We start from the raw sequence: 13590 nt of genomic DNA on the forward strand, positions 1-13590 counted from the left end.
GGTTGCCGTCAGCACCTGTACTGCTCCACACCAGCAATTTGGGACAAGATGGAAGGGCAACAAAACTAGAACAGAGAGAGCAAGTGATGAAAATGAAACTCTGGTCAGGGGTCTGGTGAAGAGAATTTTGAAAAATCTGCCTGGGCCATGAAGAATATTTCTATAAATTGATTCACATGTGCTAGAAAAATTCACCTCCTGTCCCTGTAGATAACGAAGCTGATTCAGCTGAACCTGTGCTACAGATGTTAAGCGTGGCATCTTAGCTGAAGTCTGAGATAGCAGGGAGTAATAGCAGCAATGACAAAAAATTGGAATTCAAGTGTCTGTGTGCTTCATCTTTATAAAATCTCTCTCTAGTTCAGTACTTTTTGCTGAGTGATGCCTATGCTATCAGCCTAGATACCACATCTCCTTCCCTGGAGAAAGTGAGTTTGACGTGAGCTCCAGGGGCAAGGGAGAAGAGGCAGTTTCACTACAAAGGCAAAATGGCAGAGCTGCTCTAAGATGAGCACAGTCAAGCTCACCTCCGGGGCGCTGGGACCCTCCACCTCCCTGCTCAACATCCCCTGTTTCTGCAGGGTGAGCGTTAACGAACCAGTTGTGGTTTCAGCCCCCCTGGGGATGAGGCGGTTTCTGCATGGCGTACACCCTGGGGCAGTAATCCCCTGTTGCCTGCCAGGCCTGCACAGGCTGTCTTGGGTCATAAGCCAGGCTGTTTAGATTTTGGGTTTTGAGTAGTCCCAAGAAGTTTCTTCTCATCCTTCACCTTGCTTTCCCCTGCTCCCTGGCCCTTTCCCCATCCAGAAATGCACATGCCAAACATGGTAAGACCTAAGAAAGCTGTTATAAAGCTTATTTTCTGTATCTTTACCAGATGCACATTTAAAAGAATGAATAATCTGCGCTTTCATAATTTTTTTGCTCGTTTCCAAGAGGAACTCTGAATGCAATACAACTCTAAGTAATGTTTTGTATCTAATGAATAGAAGGAATGCTAAATATGAAAACGGTCTTCTCTTCCACATTAGAGAAAATTTCATTTTATTCAAGGAGTCAATATACTTCTAAATAAATAAATATGTGGCTGCAGGAAGCCTGCAAGGCATTGTTATCACCGAAGGAAAAAAACAAATACAAGATGTGGGTGAGGGATGTTCCTCCCCATGCGATCTGTGTGGAGAAGGGTTTTGTTGCTCAGGTTGAGCGTCCCGCTGCTGGTGGACACCTGGTTTGGACCATAAGAGCAGTGTGTTTTCCGCATGGTTTCAGCCTGGCCCTCTAAGGGGGCACCAAGTAGCTTTGCTGGGTTGGGATCACTGAATCTGTGTTAAGGTTCCTGCCTCAGGGTATGGTCCCAAGCTAGGTGGTCCCCAATGTGCCAACAGCTGGATTATCTAGCAGTATAAATTCCATCTGGAGGAGGACACAAGGTGGTTTGTATAAGGAGTTCTCCAGGAGTGCTGTATGGTCTTTATGTTGGCATAACACACACACTAATTCCCTGTTGTGCCTTCTGCCCACCCTGCAGTTCAGGACCGTTCTGCTGCACTGTGAGGATATGTGGGGCTGGTTCCCACAGAGACGTTCTCCCAAGATAAACACTGCCCAGAAAGAGCCTCTAGAAAAACACCACACTACTGGCATGCTCAGCGCTGCAGCTCTGCAAAGGGGCCAGGCCATACTCGGGCTCCTCTCCAGAGCTCCAGCACTGTGGGTATGTCTCTCTGGGTCCCGGACAGTGACCTAGACACCCTCTGCTGAGCCCTCGGTCTCCACATGGCAGCCTGATTTTGATTAGTGAAGGCACGTCTCTGCTGCCCAGCGTGGGTGAGCTGTAATGTTACCTGCATGTTGGGAGCACAGACTTCCTAGCACGAGCTGCCTCCTAACTGATGTACTGCATCACAGGACATAGCCTTCTCCCAGAGTTCTAGAAAGGAAAACATTCCTCGTGGTGGTTTGTTTCTCAGGCATTTCCCCAAATCCATAAAGGCCAGAAAAAAAAAAAAAAAAGGAAAAGAGACAAAAGAGACAGTATTTTTGGATTGTTTCATGATCCCGGGAACTGGGTTTTTTTTAAGGAAAAAAAAACAAACAAGATCATTTTGAATCATTCAAAATATTGTTTAGTAGAGCAAGACATCTATTCTGAATGTGATTCTTTAACTATAAATTTAATTTATAAGTGTCCAAAATCAAAAAGTTGTTTACTCTTAAAAAAAAACCTGCTTGGGTACTTTGTCAAACTTGGCTTTTGTAATTTCGAAGAAATGGTATTTTCCAGTGGAGATGGTCAGAACAATTTTGCCCAGCTGTTCTTATTTCTCTTTTGATAAAATGTGCTAATGTTCATGGCCATATTCTAGTACAGCATAAACAAAATCGCAAGGGCAGCTGGGAAGTCTTCCACTAAAAGTACTCTATATCGTATGAAGTCAAAGACCCTCAGGCAAGCATAGCTACAGGCAGCAAATCTCTCAAAGGGCTAAAATCCCAGCTGAGTCTCAAATTCACTGTGCAGGAAAGGGCTGTAATCTGCTAACGAAAACAGATGTACAAGAGTCATTCTGGCAGCTACATCTGTCATGTTGCCTCCCCCCCCCCCGCCTTGTTAAACCCACTCTTCCTTCTAGTCATACGTGCTTTTCTCATCGATGACAAAAATAGGCAAGTACAAACGTCAATCATGTGAAATCTATTCCTTAGGACAGGCATTCTTTCCTAAGTTACAGTCTTATTGAATCCTGATGCTCCCTCAGCCTCTAGGGGAAGGCTCTCCTAATTTTGGCCAGGTAGTGGTGTCACAGAGGGAGTGATTTACTTCACTTGTAAGAGAACAGCAGTGAAATATTTATTGTTATAAAACCACCTTTTAACAAAAGTGTGATAGTAAATGTGACAGTGTTTTAACAAGATTCGATGGCAAGGCACACTTGATTATTTACTGCATAGAGGACAGGGTCAGTGAGATCTTCCTGTCGAGTCCTGACGTTCAGAGAGGACCCCCTTGCTCAGAGAGGAGCCTGGGTGCGGCTGGATCCAATCCTAGTCCCAGACTTGGTCAATGGTTTATGTCTAAAGGATTGTATATGCACAATCAATCCTATACATCATTTAGCTAAGATTTCAAAGTTTAGCATGCTATTAACCATGTACCAAGGATCTGTTGTGATAAGCAATCTCTTAACCTAGAGGAGTAACAACCCTACTCAAGGGGAGATCCTGGTGTACAGCCCGCTGCCCTGCAGGACAGCTCAACAGGCCCTGGGGTGTCCACTATTTATAGAGTAAGATGACTGACCTATAGCCATATTTGCATAGCAGCGAGGCATCTGCGTGCCTATTCCAGACAGTGTTTGGCTATGTTGCCATTCATCCCCCAAAGTCCAGGTACAACCCATCACAACTCCCACTGACAGTGATGGCTGTAGCAGGAGCCGGCAAGAAAGGGGGGGGGGGGGGGGGGGGAAGCACGCTGCCACAAGCGGGCAGGACTCCCTGGGATATGCTGCAGCCATGCAGCTGCCTCCTGCACCCACCTGCGCTTCCTGTGCTGGGGAGACCCACGCAACCCGGCCCCACACCGTGGCGGGGTGCTCCGTATGGATCCCCTCATGTAGCACGCAGTGGCAGGCAGGCTGCCGGAGGGGCTGCCAGCTCACACCCCGCTCCTGGAGCGGCAAGAGAGCAACGGGCATCAGGGGCTTGACGGCCTTGAAGAGGCCGATGTTCCTCCTGCCCCGGCGCTAACGGGCCTGTGCTGGCGGGGGCTGGCCGCCACTCCGCAGCGCCCAGGTAGGCACCCCCCCGCGCCGAGAAAAGAAGCTGGCCCCTCGCTAAAGCCGGCGAGCAGCTCAGGCCTACGTCTCGCCAAGAAAAAGCAGGTGGGCCCTCGGCCTTGGCTTTGCTCCTTCATGGCGCCAAGCCCAAGAGGCAGCAGGGAGGCACCAGCGCCCTCACGGACAAAACCGCTGCCGCCACGCTCCTCTTCCCCAGAGAGGCCGCACGGCGCGGGGCAGGCCCCGCACCCAGGCCTGCGCGCTGCCCGCCGCTGCTGAGGCCCGGGCTCCGGCGGCGGGCGCTTTCCTCAGGCTGCCGGCCCCGGCCCGGGCTGGGCAACCCGCTGCTGCCGGTGCCCGCCGCACGGCTGCCCCCCTCAGAGACGGGGCACGTCCCCGCAGCACGGCTTCGCGGACGGCGCGGCACCGCGCCCGGGCTCCCCCCTATCCGCGGCGGCCCCGCCCCCCCAGAGGGCGGCGGGAGCCGCGGCTTCCCCGTGCCGCCGCTGCGCCCTCCCGCCGGCGGGCGGCGCCCTCTCCCCTGCTGACCGCGCTGCGGACCCCGGTGCCGGCCACGGGACCCGCCGGTGAGGGTGGGCGGGCGAGCAGCGCGCCCCGCGCCGCCTCCTTGCCCCGGCTCAATTTTCGGGTTTCCCGCCGGGGTTGCTGCAGCCCTTTCCCGCGTTAAGAAGGAGCGGGGCAGGCGTAACCAGCGTGTCCTCCGGTCCCCCGGTGACCGGCCGCCGGGCAAGATGGCGCCGGTGCGCCCTCAGTAAAGATGGCGCCGGCTCCACCCACCCCCGGTCACGGGGTCCCGGCGGCCTCCCCGTCCGCCCCACAATGGCGGCTCCCTGCGCGGTGTGGCTCGGGGACCCGGTAAGGCGGTGGGTGCTCCACCGGGGAGGAGGGGCGGGGGGAGCGATGGGGAATGGGGTGGCGGCGGGGCGTGCTGATCCATATCCCGCCGGCAGGTGGAGAGGGTGCCGTGCCCCTACGACGTCCATCACCGCGTCCCCCGGGCGTCGCTGGAGAAGCACGCCGCCTCCTGCCGGCTCCGCAAGATGGGCTACTCCGCCGAGGAGGAGGTGGGCGCCCGGGCCGGCCCCGGGCGAGTCACACGGCCTGGGGGGGGGGGCGGGTACGGGGGCGCGGGGCTGGCGCTTCTGCCCCGGGGGTGTCGCCTGCCCGGCTGAGCGGGCGGCAGCGGCCTGAGGGGTCCCCGCTGGCCGGGGGGCAGCCCCAGGGCCTTGACTGAGGCGCTTGGTCCTGCAGGCGGAGATGTACGACTGCCGCTTTTTCTACGAAAACCTGAAGGTTCCCAGCGTCGCCATGGGTGAGAGGCGGAGGGGGCTTTTCCTGACGTGGCCCTCCGCGATCCCCGGGGGGGGTAGGGGTGGGGGTCAACTGGCGGTGAGGGGAGACCCGGTGGGGGGCAGAGGATGAGGCTGAGGGGACACCTCTGGGGAGGTGCAGAGGGGTGAGGGACTGAGGGGAAATACCCGGAGGGGATAGACGATGAGGGGCTGAGAGGAGACCACCGGGGGTGCAGAGGATGGGGCTGGGGGAGGATCCCTGGGGGGGGGGGGGGGGGGCAGAGGATGGGGCTGAGGGCAGACCCCATGGGGCAGAGCCTGGGTCCTCACGGTAGCACACCCTGCTGCCTTGTCAGCTGTAAACTCTCCAAGGCCTCCTAAGAAAAACCCTGAGTGTTTCCACCAATAGGTTTATTTTCTCACTGTTTTACTTTGCCTTCATTTACCCTTGTTACACTTGTGTCGCTGCGTGATGCTGCTCTGTGGGTCACTTGGCTGTTTTCATCTTCAAATCCAAGGAGGATCTTTTTATTCCTCTCAGGTTACTTTTTCCAGGTTCTTTCTATATTCTTCTTCCATCAAGTGCAGACGGTGTATTAAAACACATGCTTATAAGGTGGAAAAACTGGCCCTAGAGTTTGGGGATATAGTAGTGGTAGAGAATAGACTTGCAATATACGTACATCAATTTTTCTATATCTCTGTAATCCAGAAATGCTTTTTTTTTCTCCCCTTAGTTCAAATATAGCATAAGTTAAAATGATATTTTTAGTTCAGACATTCCCTTATGCATAAATAAAACTATGATGTTCTGTAACATACCATAACTCTCATCATATATAAAGACTACTCCTACCAAGTACTTGATGTAAAAGTTTTGTGGTGTTTTTTTTTTCTTCTGTCTGCAGATAAAGATCTACAGTTTCACATTGTTAAGCAAGCTAGAGCTCAAAGTGCAAAAGAAGGTACAGGCTACAGCGAGGGTAAGTAGCAAGCAGATACTGAGACAACTTCATCAGCTCTCATGTGGAGAGCTGCTCTTGTCTTCCCCCTCGAAGCTTCCTTCATTCCTCTTGTGAACTACTATGAGGTTTTTAAAATTTATTTATTTTTAATATTTCTCCCCTTGTATATTTTGAAGTATAACTACTTTCTCTACTCAGGACAACTAGATGAGAGAATTTGAGTCTATTGTGCTCACACCTCTAGTTCTCTTCAGGACTGAAAAATCAACACTGCAAAAATTTGGGAATTGCTTAAAGCACTAGTCCTGCACTTTCTATCCTACTATCTACACTTTACTTTCTGCCTGCATTTTCTGATAGTATCCTTCTGCTCTTTGTGGCCCAAACTCTTCTAATGGTGCCTCCAGCCTTGTTCTTCTTGTAAACCTTTGTTTAAGGATTAGTTGCTAGATGTGAGCTGTATGTGCTTGTCCACCACTCCCCAGATCAAAACCCAAACAACACGTGTACTACTATGTTGGATTGTTTCTAGGCTGTCCTAAAAAGTTGTATAAGAAATATGCTGACAAATCTGCAAATATGATGTTGTCCTTTGCCACTGCTCTCAGTTCCTTTATGTTTCATTTTTCAGTGGGTTTTGTGACCAGTCTGGGGACCAGGACTGAGCTATGCTTCTCTTTGAGAGTTCAAACCAAGGCAGTAGAAAAGCAGGGCTACCCGTAGAAACCACTGTAGAGCTGCAGCATGTGGTTTGGAAATTACTGCAGCGCCTGAAAGATACAGTATTTACTGTCTGTAGTCCTTTAGTTTGGTAAACATATGCGTGCAGAAGGAAAAGTGCATTTGTTCTACTTTCAATATAGTCAAATACATCAGTGCTTGCTCGGGCAAGCATGTTGTCTTTGTTTTTGTGGCATAGCAAATAGAGCCTCGACAGACAGTTGCTCGGGAAGGAGCTTTCATGTGATGGGCACTGTTTTCGGAGCACCTTGGGTGTGTTTCTGCTGGAGGGAAGTGGTAACTCATTCATTTGACACAAGCATATCCAAGTAGGGAAGAAACAGATAAGCCCTTTATCAAGCGGTGCATTGCAAAGATACGTCAGTGAGCCACTAGGTGCCAGTGTTTGCTATCCATTTTTCACTGCAAGCTTGCGTTTCTCTGAAGACAACACTAAAACCGTATTGGGGTGCTTTTCATTGTGGCATCTTGGCCTGTTGTAAGATTTACTGACTTGGAATTGTTTGTTTAACTTAAAGACTTTGGCAGCAGAAACAAAAGCATCTTTCATTGTAAATTGCCTTTTGACTAACGGTATCAAAGGAAGTAATTTTCTTTGCTTTTAAAAAATTCTAACCATATTTAGAATATTAGAATAGCTATATAATAGGGCAGGAAACTGGTCTTAATCATAAGCTGTGAAATTCTTGTAAAATCACAAGCACATAACTGTTAGGGCACTTTTATGGGCTTCCGTGACCCTGTAGGAACAGGGCATTTTAAAAATAAAATCCTAGTGTTCATGTTTAAATCTGTTAGATTGAATTAGAAAAGTTCTGGTTTAGGTTCCAAGTACAGTAATGAGGAAGTCTTGTATTTTAGGTCTATCGTCATAGAGGTATTGTGACTCCTTTTCCTCTTTGGTGCCTTTAGTGAAAGCAGGGTGTGAAAGATTGGCCCAGCTTCCGTTAAGTGCTGTATAATCTAGAAAAGCAGTAGCTTTGCTGTTGTGAAGGCTCCTGCACACACCCTGTCTCATGTGGTGGCTCTTCTGTCTGTGTGAGATTGTGACTTGCAGGTGGAAGGTTGTGTTGTGGGGAGCAGGATTATGGAGGTCAGGTCAATGCTTGCTGGGAATTTGAATGTTCCGGAGTAAAATGCTTTTCTGCAGGCAATATCCTATCCTGTATCTTTAGGGAAGTCACTTTGCTGCTGTTGCAGTGGATTGAGAATGGATTTATTGTTTATTTGGAGGATATGTGTTTTAATATGGGAATGTGAGTACAGGGCTGATCATTCAGGGAAAGAAGAGCGTGCAGGCAGTGCGTTTATTTTCGTAACTTTAAACTTGGTTATCTGAACTAATCATCTAGAGCATTTTGAAAGTGCCTTTGTAGCCCCTTTAGCTATCAATGCCTGTGGCAGTCTATTGTAAAAGCTCTGTACAGAAAGTGTGAATGAGACTGATTTGCACAGTGCTGTTATCTAGTCTCCTAGAAGCTTTCATTCTTGTTGGCAGAACAACAGGTATTTTGCAGCTAGTACTTTACCGAAAATTTTAGGAGTAAGACAAACCCAAAAGTTAGAGCCTCCTCTTTCTTGCTTTAGCTTGTAAGGCAAGAGCTGAAATTGACGGGACAATACCAAGTGTCTTTTTGATCTAACCTGGTATGATCCCTTCAAAGCACATAAAAACCTGTAATTAACAGTGTAACCAGTCAGGAGAGGTTATACAGCCTGCATGGGGCTTGGGGGGGATTTGGGCCTTTTGGTTTTTTCTTTTTCTTTGAGCAATTTTTATCTTTGGAAATTAAGAAGGATGCAACTTCTTACAGATACATAGGGGAAGGATGGAAACAGCGTGGGTGTTTACTGCGTTGTTTGTTGAGCTTCTCAGTGTTTTCCTGTATAATTATGCTGTTTCACTAATAACAGCTGTCTGTTCAACTTCCAGGATCTTACTCATTACTGCCTGTAGAAGTTCCTCAAAATCACAAGCGTTTCACCTGTGACCTGACTCAAGCTGATCGCCTTGCTCTTTATGATTATGTTGTTGAAGAAACAAAGAAACAGAGGTCTAGATCCCAAATCACAGAAAATGACAGTGATCTCTTTGTGGATTTAGCAGCGAAAATCACCCAAGGTTTGAAGAACGATCTGTTGTTGAATTTGTGGCTCAGAACTTCCACTTTGTTTAGTTAGATGAGTTTTGTTGAAAGCCAAACAGAATTGCTTGTGCTATTTTTATTGTGAAAAGCGTACTGTTCTTAAAAGCCATAATGAAGAGCTGGCATCAGAAAACACTTGTTTGGTGTCCTTTGTGGTGTTTTCCTTTTGAGAAAGCCTCAATGCTGTGCTCTTGGCACACGCACTGTGTGTATCTTAGTGGATGGATCTTTTGTCTTTGCTGCAACTGACTTCAGGTTGCTTAATGTTGCTGACTTACTGCGCTGCGTGGAACAGTATTTGCTGTAAGAGATGATGAGATTAAAGATCACTTCAGAGTACAAGCTGAACAAGAAAGGTTGGCAGTTGTCCGATGGAGCTCTTGAGCAATATACAAATGGGTGTATTGGACTGAGGCCTCCGATCCCTGTTGACTCATGCCAGTTTGTAACTATATCAAGTGCAACATAAGCATCTGTGTTGTCCTATGGGCCCTGCTATGCCTAGGAGGTAGGAGATAGTGTTTGTCATCTACACAGGTAAATGTTTTACAGGATCTGGCTTTCTCAATCTTTGTCTCTTATTGTAATACTGGCTTTGAAAACGTGGTCCATATTTTGTAGGCGTTTGACCAAATTGCAAGCCTGTTATCTTGATTTGGATCGCCATTAGGAGACTGAGATCACGTAACAGCATTTGCTTGGTGGCTTTCTAGTCTTGTGTAAACAGCTAGCAAGCAGGCTGTAGAGGAAGCTTGTGCTAAATTGATAGTAGTTACTAAATATTGGAGAAACTTTAGAAAGAACACAATGTATTTTATGTTTCAGACTTCTATTAACTAAAGCACCAGACTTGCATACCTGCAGGTGCTAATGCCCTGCTAATGACCATTTGGTTTACTTCCATTTTTTTGCTAGATGATAGTCAGAAAGGTCCGAAGTCCCATCTTGAAATTCTGGCTGAAATGCGAGACTACAAAAGGCGGCGGCAGTCATACAGGGCTAAGAACGTTCATATAACAAAGAAGTCTTACACTGAGGTGAGATCTGAAAATAGTGTTTTGCGCAATGATATACCCTTTCAGACAAAGAAAATGTCTGTCCCGCTTCTTGTACCCTGCCTTATTACAGTTACAAACTACAGAGGAATGCTTTTTTGGTTTGTTGCAGCAAGTTACAAATAATAGGAGCATTTCTGACTATTAAATTTTGAATGTGAAAATTCCAGCAAGATATAGTTGACTGTCTCTTCTAAAATGGTCCTATTTAAATTTATGCCAAAATACGTGTTTCTGCAAATAAGACTTTCCATTCAAACAGCTGATATATAGGGCTTGGGGGGGAGGGGATGTTTACCTTCTACTGTCTATTTGTTAGTTCAGGCCACTATCATGACATGCTGCTTTTCTTGTTGTTTTTTTTTTTTAAATTTATCTTAATTTCCAGGTGATTCGGGATGTGATTGGTGTGCATATGGAAGAACTCAGCAATCAGTGGCAGGAGGAGAATAGGTTGGATAATGCAGAGCTATGTGATGGAGGGAAGTCAAAATCTTCAGGAAGGTATGTCACAGTTGGCAAATTCCTCAGGGATAGCAGAAGCCTGACAGCCTGCAACATTATCCTATTACCTCTTTCTAATAGGACGTATACCAACCCTGGCTGAGGCGTATGCACAGTTTATTTTATACTAATTCTGTTAAGCTCTTGCTTGAGAAGCTCTGTCTGCATGAAGGATGGGTAAAATGAATTAATAGCTTTCTTTCAGGGGTAAGGAGGTAAGCTGCAAGTGATCCAGGTGAAAAGGTACTTTCTGGTAGAGCTGGGGAATGAATAGTGCTCCCTCTGTGTCCAAATGCATATATATGTGATAACTGAGGACAGAAGGACACTTGAAAATACAAGTAGGCAGTTTCTTCCCCTTCCCTACCACATGACAGGAAAAGCTATGGTAGATATAAAATACCTCAGAAAAAAGGTTTTCATAACTCACAGTGAAAAGAACTGTAAAGGATCCCCGTATTTAGTGAGTGCTGCTGTGCTAACTGGGAGTGTGGTTTATGTATATGTATTTCTTCCTGTGTCAAGTAACACTGCATGCTCTTCCAAACATTTGTTGCTGAAATAAAAATGGAATCATGATCTAGTGATAGTCTATTTGTGCTTCTTCAGGAGATCTTTGAGGTGACAATGGTGTTGAAACAAACTATAAGGTGACACTCGGGGTGTTTGTTTTCAGCATTAAAATGAAGGAGAATGAAAAGGCTGTACAGGAGATCAGGCATGCTGGATTCTCTAACTGTAGGTAGCAGCTTAAGGCAGGTGGTTGAAGAGTTAGGGATTTAAATAAAGCAAAACAGTAAACTCTTCCTACTGTCTCCTGTTTCATGAGCAGAGGTGATAAGGCTGAGGGGCAGTGTTTGTAAGAAATAACTGGATTAAATAGTGTGCTGAGATGTGCACATATAAGAGCATAGACTTCGGGTCGCTTTTGGGAGGTATTGTATTTCTTAGGGAGATAGGTTTAATAAAAGATGTCCTCTGTCTTACACCGTTAGTAGGTCATTATATTACAAATCTGGTACTGAAAACAATAGTGACCGTGACACAATTTTTATTAAATAAAATCAATAACCTTTTTTTCAGAAGGGAAGACAGACGGTCAGCTTCGGTGGACTCACGGCAGTCTGGAGGAAGCTGTAAGGATACTGAACGCACCAGACACAGGAGAGAGACCAGCAGGAGTCCAAATAAACAAAAAAGGAGTCGCGAAAGAGGCAAAGACAGAGATTCTCGGAGAAAAAGAGAGAGGTGAGCATAAATAGCGACAGCTGACTCCTGCTTCTCATCAGGCAGCTGTAGCCATTGTCCATGAGAATTCAGAGTAAAGAATTAGAATATCCAGTCCAATTAAAAAGCTAGGCTAATCTCATATACAGTATAACAAGCCAGTGGCATGAGGCTACTAATACAAAACAAAAGGTGCTGTAAAATCATAAACTGTGATTCAGACTTCAGAATTTACTCTAACATCTGAAAGGTGACACTTTCACCAGCACGCTGCAGGATTAGACCGGTACTGTCGCAGTTTATTTTACTTCTTGATCAACATATGCATAGGGGGATGTATTGTCTATTTAACCAACTAAGTGTGGTTGTCATGTCTAATGCCGTTTTCTGCTCTAAGGACTTAATAAATAGGATTATTTGTTTCACTAATATGTATATACATGCTTGACTAGTTTTTCCATGGTAGGTGCTTCAAAACAATGCTGTTGCTCTTCAGTAGTCCTGGCCCCGTTTTTAGACAGAAGAAAACAAATCTCAGCCACACTTTCTGATACCATCAACAAGGGCACATTTGCTTCTGCAAGACCGTAGGCGTGTGGGACCTGTGTTTGAGCAAAGACTTAGGCTGTCATGCAGAAGAAATGCTGCATTGTCTCTAGTGTGTAGGGAAGAAATGCTGTAGCTAACTGCACGGATGGGCAATGATTGCTTGTCTCAAAATTGGCTTCATTATACAGTGATGCCATTCATTCTAAACTAATTGTCACTACGGCACTGCCTGACAAGGCTTTGATTAAATCAGCATGGGAAATAAACTGTCTTAAAGTAGTTTACTTTCTTTCCTTAGAAGACGACGTGATTACATTTAATGACAGCTTTCCTTTTTCCAAGTGTATTTTTTTGCTTCAGATTCTGTCAGTCTGAGCCTAACAGCCCACACAATGTTTGTGGTTTCATTTCAGGGATGAAGACAAGTATCACAGCCATAAAAGAAGAAAGTAGAAACAAGAACCTGATTATTTTGTTTGTCAGCTGTTCAAAAAATTACTTGCACAGGAACTATTGTTACTGCTGTTGCGCCAGGGACTATAATGCTGTGTACACAATATTGGTCTTGCATCAGAGCTGTGCTTGGAGATGAAAAGGAAATAGTGTTAAGGTTTGTCAGGATGGAAGCAGTATAAATCTGTGTAAATCTGTAACACTAATGCATCTATTAATAAATTATATTGGTCTCATCTATTTAGGCTGACAAGGCTGAAGAATGACATCTGTGAGAGGCTGTACTAATTTGCCTTTGTGGCCCATAGTTAGTGGATATAGCACAAAGCTAATCCCTGGAGTCTAGGATCAGTTACAAATTGAAAAGGTGTGAAGAGAGTTCCCCTCCTTCCCTCCCACCTGACATTCTGGAACACTGCTCCCAGAGGTGACAAAGACAGCACTTACTGCCCAGTTACAGCATGTACCAGAGGTGAGAGGGCAGATTTCAGAGTTCTCCCAACAGGCTGAAATACCTTCAACTGCAGCTAGTGGTAAAAGGGCAAACAGGAACGTTACTGTTCCCAAGCTCATGCTCAAAGAAATTTAGGATCGATGTGATCTGGCAAAGATGATGAGAACATAGCTCACCACAGAAACTACTGGGGAGGCATCAGGGACACTTGTAATATTGCTGTTTGTCATTTTCAAGCACCGGGTGCATACCCATTTCCTTCCAGAAATTACCAGGAGGAGTTCCCATCCTGTAGACTAACATGTAAATATTACTGCTGGAGGTTGATAAAACAGTAAGGCTTAAAACATGCAGGTACATGCTAAAGGTGTGCAGGATGCACCTAAGTTAAGTGCACTTA

The 13590-nt window shown here is 46.4% G+C and overlaps 1 protein-coding gene across 2 annotated transcripts; it reads left to right on the forward strand.

Moving 5' to 3' along the window:
* The first annotated feature begins 4535 nt into the window (after positions 1-4535).
* SNRNP48 (small nuclear ribonucleoprotein U11/U12 subunit 48) lies at positions 4536-12970 on the forward strand. Of its 2 annotated transcripts, none has more exons than XM_082499465.1 (9): positions 4536-4658; positions 4754-4867; positions 5055-5115; positions 6004-6078; positions 8735-8923; positions 9864-9985; positions 10392-10507; positions 11591-11755; positions 12697-12970. In XM_082499465.1, the coding sequence occupies exons 1-9, from the start codon at positions 4623-4625 to the stop codon at positions 12734-12736; spliced, it is 918 nt and encodes a 305-aa protein (XP_082355591.1). In that variant the 5' UTR covers positions 4536-4622; the 3' UTR covers positions 12737-12970. The 2 variants fall into 2 exon arrangements, with proteins under 2 accessions (XP_082355591.1, XP_082355590.1); XM_082499464.1 differs by lacking the exon at positions 12697-12970 and adding an exon at positions 12201-12690.
* The last annotated feature ends 620 nt before the right edge of the window (positions 12971-13590 follow it).

This window comes from Vanellus vanellus, assembly GCF_965231255.1.
Source record: "Vanellus vanellus genome assembly, chromosome: 2".
Taxonomy (NCBI): domain Eukaryota; kingdom Metazoa; phylum Chordata; class Aves; order Charadriiformes; family Charadriidae; genus Vanellus; species Vanellus vanellus.